Consider the following 8412-nt stretch of genomic DNA (forward strand, 5'->3'; position numbering starts at 1 on the left):
CCTCCCATAAGACCCGGACCCCACTCTTTAATTCTTTAAGGAACTACAATAACTCAATGACAGTGCGAGAGAGGGAGTGGCACAGAGACACTCTATTTGGCCACCCATGTGGTGTGGTAAAGTCTGACCTTCTACTGCATTGCTAATTGCGTAAAGCAGTGGAATGCAGTGTGTACAGATCCTGTCATCACAGATGTTTTGATATTGGCTGTCATTAATTAAGATGATGCATTTGCATTCACGCACCCACTTCTAATATCATAATACGGCTCTGGTCTGTAGTCAGCGACAAGTGCTGGCCAAGGCCCTGGCTACTGGCCAATGAAGTTCGCTTACTAAACTTTGAGAGACCACTCGTAGCGAGGGGGGAGGCAAACACTCTTTCCTTATTCAGGGAAATATAGGAAAATAGGCGATTAACCATAAATTTATTAGCAAAAGTAAAATAAAATCGGTGAAAAGGGTAACTGGAAGAAGCAGGCTATATGGCGGGAGATCTGGGCCAAGATTCACAAACAAACTTCCGGTCGACTTCCTCTCGTAAATCAGATTCTGATTTGCAGGAAGAACAAGAGACAAGAAGAGTTTTTACAGTCTCCTTTCGTTGTCCCTCCAAGGAAATATTCATGATAAGTTTCCTCTCTTCACTGAGAAATGTTCTTGCAGAAAGTGACTCAGGGAAGATTCTAATTCACACTCTCATTGTCCATCCTGCTAAAGCAAATCTGAGTTAAGGGAGGGAATTGACTATAGGTATGCTTCTGGATGTTACCCCTAGGTTGAGCTACACAAACCTGTGACCACCTGCCTCTCGTAAACTGAATTTTTTGTTGCAGGAAAGATAAGGGAAGGAGAGTGCTAATTCTTCCCATCTCTTCCTCTGTTTTGAAAGGGGAAAAATTCTTGTTCTCTGCCGGAAGAACAAAGGAGGGAGAATACGAAAACTTTCCCTGTCTGTAGATCTGCGTGGAAACAAAATCTATACAAGGAACTAATCATCAGTTTGTTTGTGAATCCCGCCCTCATATCTTTTGTGGTGGAGAGGGACACCTTTACACGGTGGTACCGATAATAACGGGGCAGATACAAACGTCTATCAGTTCCCTCCCTATCCTCCGGAAGGAGGACGGTGTACTGCAGAAGGGCAACTTCAGCCTGCGGTCCACCGGATTTAGGCCAGATGAGCCTGGGGCCACAACACCAGTCCTATGTAGTTTTAATCATCCCTCTTGAAATGTCGCTTGGCTGTTACCCCGTTCTTCTTGTTCACTATGGTCTGAAAAAAAAAAAAAAGAAAAAAAAAAAGGAAATATTCAGTGTCTTGATTTTACATTGTGACAGTTCAGTTAGAAAGAATTAACCCCTTCAGTCCGGGGACATACTTTCAATAGTCTTCTTATCACCAGACGATTTTGTTCAATTTCGGAGATATTTTCCGAACTGGAGGAATTAGATCTAGCCTTGATTAACCCATCCATGATGTTACTAAAGGTCTGTCTTAAGTTTTACAAAAATCTTTTGGCGACAAGAACAAGAACAGAACGGAAAAATGCGTCATGGGAATTAAATGGCTGCACCCAATGGAAAAAATGTGTACGGCCGAAAAAAAAAATCTTCTCATTAAACTTACACACACACACACACACACACACACACACACACACACACACACACACACACACACACACACATGTATATATATAGGTGGGGGCGCTCACCATCCACTCACTCGATGTGGTGCTGCTCTCGGGTGTCTGCCCTTTCCTCTCCATCCTTCTTTCCTTCTGTCCTCTGTCTTTCCGTCATTCTTTCCTCGTCCTCCTGTCTACAGGTGACTACATTCCTTCTTCTGTCTTTCCTTCATTCTTTCCTCTTCCTTCTGCCTGTAGGTGACTCTACACTGAGTGACAAGCCAAATGGTTTCCTGTACACCAGGAAACCATTTACTACGCTGGGTGGTAACCATATAACCAAATTTTGGCGCCTGGTGGTTTAGTGGGTAATTACGGAGCTCCAGTCGATTTGAGCCGGTGATGGTTTATATCCAAGGGGTGGTTGGGGTTTATTGCTCACGTACTGCCACTCAGGGATGATTGAGGCTGGTCACTCTCATCTTAAGTGTCAGGACCAACTTGCCTAGCCCCGGGCTCCTACGTTCCTCATGGGGCAATGTCGGATTGGATGATGAATGAATGAATAAATGAATATATATATATATATATATATATATATATATATATATATATATATATATATATATATATATTTGTGTGTGTGTGTGTGTGTGTGTGTGTGTGTGTGTGTGCGTATACCGTATTTCTTCCAAACGTTTAATAATCCTTTCTGTAGGATGACTTCTTTTTTTTTTCATTCATGCTACAGTACTGCCAAACGATCTTAGTGTTGAAGTCCCCTCGCTGTGAAGGGGCTAATCCTAACGCCTCCAGTCTGAATAGCCTCTCCGCAGCTGACTGGACTCTTCTGGAGATAACACTAATAAAGTAAAAACGTTTTCTCTTCAAAGGTGAATGAAATCGCCAGGAGATAACAAATATAAAATGGAACGTAATCTCCAAAGCTGAATGAAATTAATGGACCTATCAATAATAATAATAATAATAATGATAATAATAATAATAATAATGTGATGACGATAGGTGTTCGTGACTATCATTCACTCATCTGATGCAGTGTTGCCTACTTCTTCCTTCACCTTTATCATTTTTTTCCTGTGTCTGCCCTCCTCTCTTCCTATTTCTCCCATCTTTTCTGTCACTTACTATCACTCTTCTTTCCTTTTCAGGTGGCTCTACATTGAATGACAAGCTTCCTGTAAGCCAGGAAACCATTTACAGTGCTGGGTGGTAACCATATAATCAACCAAAACGAGCTCCCTACGTGTCGATAAGTGGGTCGGCAGAGGCTTAGCACTCCTCCCCGTAAAACAATTCAAAGACAAACGGCCACCTCTTACGGGATCATAGCGTCTAGATACGTACGAGTATATGATAATAATAATACGGTAATAGTGATAATAATCCATCCATCCATCCATCATCCAATCCTATGTCGCCCCATAAGGAGTGTAAGAACCTAGGGCTAGGCAAGTTGGTCCTGACTTTTAAGATTAGAGTGACCAGCCTCACTCATCCCTGAGTGGCATTAGGTGTGCAGTAAACCTCAACGACCCCTTGGATGTAAACCAATACAGGCTCAATCCGACTGGAGCACCCTAATTACCCACTAAACCACCAGGCGCCATAATTTGGTTATATGGTTACCACTCAGCGTAGTAAATGGTTTCCTGGTGTACAGGAAACCATTTGGCTTGTCACTCAGTGTAGAGTCACTCATAGGCAGAAGGAAGAGGAATGAATGAAAGAAAGAGACATAAAAGGAAGGAAGGAAAAATGTAAGAGAGGAAAGGGCAGTCAACCGAGCAGCACTACATCGAGCGAGTGGATGGTGAGCGCCCCCACCTACCACCAATAATAATAATAATAATAATAATGACAAGAATAATATAACTCACCACTGGTGTAATAATAATAATAATAATAATAATAATGACAAGAACAATAACGCTCACCACTGATGTAATAATGATAATAATAATAATAATAATAACAATATAACTCACCGCTGGTGAGTTGTAATAATAATAATAAGAAGAACAGCAACAACAACAATATAACCCACCATTGGCGTGGTTAGTTATAAGAATAATAATAATAATAATAATAAATAATAATAATAATGGGTCAATTAGAATCCTTGAAGTAAGGCGACGTCTAACTTCTGTTTTACCACCATACACTGTTGTCTAGCTCAGGAGGGATCTCTGGTACTGAGCGGATTAAAGGAAACTTGATGAAACACTTGCAGTTCGAAAAGCCTCTCGTAATCTTAATAAAATCGTCTGGACGTCATCGTAGCGAAGCGCATAACTGCTATTTATACCGTATACAGTTGCTTTACTGAGAACAGTGTATATAAAGGTGTATAATGCAAGTATATACTTGAAACATAATTATAGCATACGAGTGTATGCGTGCAAGAATGGGTGTATGCATCTCAAGAGTCGTATCCTCGCTAGCATGTAGGAGACTCGTAGCACTTCTGCCATAGTGATTTATTTTGCATATTACAGTTCGATATGTTCTCGTATGTTACAGGGGAGTATGGGACTGCGTTCATGGATGTGTGTGTACGCATGGACTACTAAAAAGGAAAAAAAAAAAAGCCGGTAGGCGACGATGGCCAGCTCTAAGCGGACCTACAGAATGTAAGCCGCTGTTGTTCAGCCTGCACACACAAAGGAGGACCCTTATCTGGTCAGAGTCTAAAAATACCAAATTTCGCCTCTCTTTGGACACAGACTAAACCACCCAAACAACAGAAATAATTCGATACTTACATAAACACAGTAAACAGAAAATGTAAAAAAAAAAATATATGAAACCTCCCATATTATGTACTGATTTTGTTCGTAATACGCATATTTAGTCATTTCAATCATTTCAGCACCATTACAATTTTGGGGGGATGAAAATATTTCTTAATGTGATGTTCTTACGCTCTGCCGCTTATTTTTCACCGGTGTGTACGCATCCATATTGCGATTTTTTTTTTTCCACACTTCATTGCGAAGTACAGGATGGGTTTAGAAAGCCAAACACTGCATTGCTAGGTGCACCAAACGTTTCTCTTAAATTTGGTTTTAAAAAGTCGATTTTCGAAATTTGAAAAAATGGTTCTGGGTCGGTCACTGGCTCCCAGCGATTTCTGGACCCAAGGCTACGGAGTGATTAAGGCGGCCGTTGCTAGGCAACGAGTTCATGCTTAGCAACCAAAACTTTGCGGACACAACTAGATCATAGGCTGGTCATTGTGTCCAGGTTTGGTGAGAATCAGTTAATTCTGAAGGGTAGAAGAGCCTGCCACAATTAAACAAGACTGTTAGGGATGCTGAAGCCAATCTTGGGAAGGTTGTCACCCGAGAACCAGAGGAGAGAGGGAAAAAAATGGATGGAACACCTTAGACAGGGATTGACCTCAAGATTACACCTAAAGAAGTCAGAGTTTTCTACGCCCATTAGTAATGTTTCTACGGCTCAAAATGTGAAAAGTACGAGAAAAGCGGTTCTTCGGCCGTTGCCAGGCAACTACTCATTGCCTAGCAACCAAAACCTTGCTGCCACAACTAGGTCATAGGGTGGTCATTGTTCCCATGTTTGGCCGGAATTGGTTAATTCTGAAGGGCAGATGTGCCTGCCTCAATTAACCAAGACTACAAGAACAAAAGAAAATGCGACTAATATTAAGAGCAGCATGGAGCTGGCAATTAATTGTTAGAGACACAGCCGGGTGGTAGCATGGGACAATTCCAAGTAACATAGGAAGCTTCGTAGCACTCCTTGCTTAGCGTTCTATTTTGCATATCACACCTTGACATTCTCTTATATGCTCTGTATATCACCTTAATACCGACATAATTTGCAATACTAACAAACGAAAGGATATTACAGTGTAATGTGCGGGAAAAAAAAAAAAAAACTAAGGATGAGGAGTTGTGAAATTTCAAAACCACTAACTTAGAATACGACCTTATACGACAGGTATTTAAACAGGTGCTCACCACGACTAGGCCATCCGGATCAAAGGACCATATTATGTTGGTGTTGTACGTCGTCTTCACCTTGTAGTGGACTAGCAATGTCGGAGCCACAAAGACGTACGTGTTCTGGAAAGAATGAGAAGAAGAGGTTTTGTGAATTTGACCAGGGAGACGATGAAGAGCGCATGTTGTAACCTGACGAAGATGCCCTGACCACTACCAGCTTAGCTGATGAACAAATGTTGTCAGACTAGAGGATCACTTTCATCCTGCCTCATAACCAAGGTTCATCGAATTCTCTGCAACAACGACTGGAAATTGTTTACAAGTTTGTTTATCGCACCCCTTCTCAAATGAAATTCAGTGACATCGCCGTCCATCTTAATGAAGGTGTATATGAGTATAAACTGAAGGAAAAAAACATCAATTAAAAGTAGGGTAAAAGTAGGAGCATTATCAACATTCATAAAAACTTAGGCCCGCCATGTTTGACAGTAGCTGTGATATTTTGTAATAGTGATACTGATGCTGCTGATGGTTCTTTCTCCCATATTTCGTACTTTTTTCTTGTGTCTGAATACAACTTCATTCCATTCCTAGGTGGAAAAAAAAAAGATCATGATGACGATGATGATGATGATGATGATGATAGACATCAATTTCACCTTCGACCTGATGATGATGGTGGTGGTGGTGGTGGTGGTTATATAGACCCCTCTCACCTTCGATTGATGATGATGACGATGGTGATGTTGATGATGATGATGATGATGATGATATGGACTCCTCTCACCATCGACTCGTTGTTGATGATGATGATGATGATAATAATATACAGTTTCTTCCCACCTTGGACTCCACGCCATCGCGATCCATCTTCCTGAAGGAGTAGCCGGGTCTAAAACGAGTCTCGTGTGAGCTTAGCATGGTGGAGCTGGTGACGAGCATCTGGTATACCCCGACCTCCTCGTCAACGAAGTCCTTGTATTCCTCATCTGTTGGCCGAGATTAACCAGCGAATTCGGTTATGTACAGTGTGGTCACGGGTGGCTTTCCTTTCAAGCAAATGAGGCTGAAGCTTTGGTCCTCAAGCATGTGAGAGGGCCCCCAAAAGATAAATATGGAAAAATCTATTTATTTTTTATACTTTATAGTTCACTTCTTTTTGTATAGCTTACATGAATGAAAAATGCATGGTAAAGGTAAAAAGGGTTTTGTTTTTATCAGGTTTTAAAAAATGGAAATTACAGTGGAATTGTTTCTTTTACCTATATTCTGTGACACTAATGGTGCATTGGACAGGAAACAGTCTGATTATGAAAATAGACTTACTGATCTTCCACAAGACCCATCGACTAATACCACCGTTACACCTGCCGTGCGTGAGACAGCCAAGCAAGTATTCAGTATGGATGGTGGGTATTAATGCTGAACTGGCGATATTTGAATATGTGTACTAAGCAGGAGGAACACTGGGATACAAGCAGTCAGTTCTATGGCCAGAGTTCTATTATCATTATTTTTTAAATATAATATCATCTTGTATGTTACTGATGCAAATAGTCGATATTAGAAAGACGTCAGTAACATACAGGAGAATGTTAAGGCACAATAATTATGAAAAATTAATTGCTGAAGAAGAGGTGCCACGATGTCTTCTATGCCACCTAGAATATGGCACAGGACCCAGACACACAATCAAACAGAAGGTTAGTTTTCTTTCTTTTTTTCTTTAACAGCAAGAACAAGGCGAGTGCATTACCTACCCTTCTCTCTCTCTCTCTCTCTCTCTCTCTCTCTCTCTCTCTCCCAGAATGAAAGTAGAATGCATAATCTTTCAAACTTACGACAGGCAATCGATCGTAAATATGTCTGAGAATCCCATATATATATTTTTTTTTACCTAGGTAGTGGTCAAAGCCAGGGTCGTAGTAGTAGTCGTCAACGGGAATGCGCTCCACCACGATAGTCGGGGAGGAATTCAGTATTAAACCACGCACGTAGAAAGGCACGCCTGGAAAAGATTAAAAAAAAAAAATTTAAAAAGCAACAAGGGACTTCAATTGTGAGTATTAAAGAAAAAAATAGTTAAAAAAGGGGCTTGAATGGTGAGTGAATGAGTGTGTTCTCCATGTCTTCTCCCTCAGTCATGTGTGTGTGTGTGTGTGTGTGTGTGTGTGTGTGTGTGTGTGTGTGTGTGTGTGTGTGTGTGTGTGTGTGTGTGTGTGAGTTCTTACCTAATTGCACCTAATTGTTCATATCTAATTGTATCTTTACAGAAATGAGTCAAGCTCGTACTGTCCCGTGTATTAAACAATTTTTATCATACATATCCTTAAATTTATGAATAGTTTTGGCACACACTATTTCATTCGGTAGTGCATTCCATTGATCAATTGCCCTACTAGGGGAAACTGAATTTCCTTACGTCTTTGTCACTCTCTCTCTCTCTCTCTCTCTCTCTCTCTCTCTCTCTCTCTCTCTCTCTCTCTCTCTCTCTCTCTCTCTCTTTTATGCAGTTTTTTGCTGTGTCCTCTTGCTGATGCCTCCCCATAGGTTATATATTCATTAATGTCTATTTTCTCTTTCCCTGAGATGCATTTATATAGCGTAATCATGTCTCCTTCTTGTAATGTTGGTAGGTTCAGTTTTTCTAGTATTTCTTCATAGCTTAGATCCTTTAAGCTTGTTACCCATCTTGTGGCAGCCCTTTGTGCTTTTTCAGTCTTATCTATGTGTTTTTTGAGATGAGGATTCCAGTCCACTGATGCATATTCCAGGGTTGGTCTGATGAA

The 8412-nt window shown here is 40.8% G+C and overlaps 1 protein-coding gene across 1 annotated transcript in view; it reads right to left on the reverse strand.

Moving 5' to 3' along the window:
- Window positions 1-1216: 1216 nt before the first annotated feature.
- Window positions 1217-8412, reverse strand: part of LOC145393551 (fatty acid-binding protein-like) — a 13755-nt gene continuing 6559 nt past the window's right edge. Inside the window, exons 3-6 of the mRNA XM_080267701.1 lie at window positions 7521-7631; window positions 6467-6612; window positions 5639-5743; window positions 1217-1276 (exon numbers count right to left, since the gene is read on the reverse strand). Of these exons, the coding sequence (XP_080123827.1) occupies window positions 1217-1276; window positions 5639-5743; window positions 6467-6612; window positions 7521-7631 (422 nt within the window). The remainder of the gene's footprint in view (window positions 1277-5638; window positions 5744-6466; window positions 6613-7520; window positions 7632-8412) is intronic.

Source organism: Coenobita brevimanus, chromosome 24, assembly GCF_032717465.1.
Source record: "Coenobita brevimanus isolate Jiangsu-jjx chromosome 24, ASM3271746v2, whole genome shotgun sequence".
Lineage (NCBI taxonomy): Eukaryota > Metazoa > Arthropoda > Malacostraca > Decapoda > Coenobitidae > Coenobita > Coenobita brevimanus.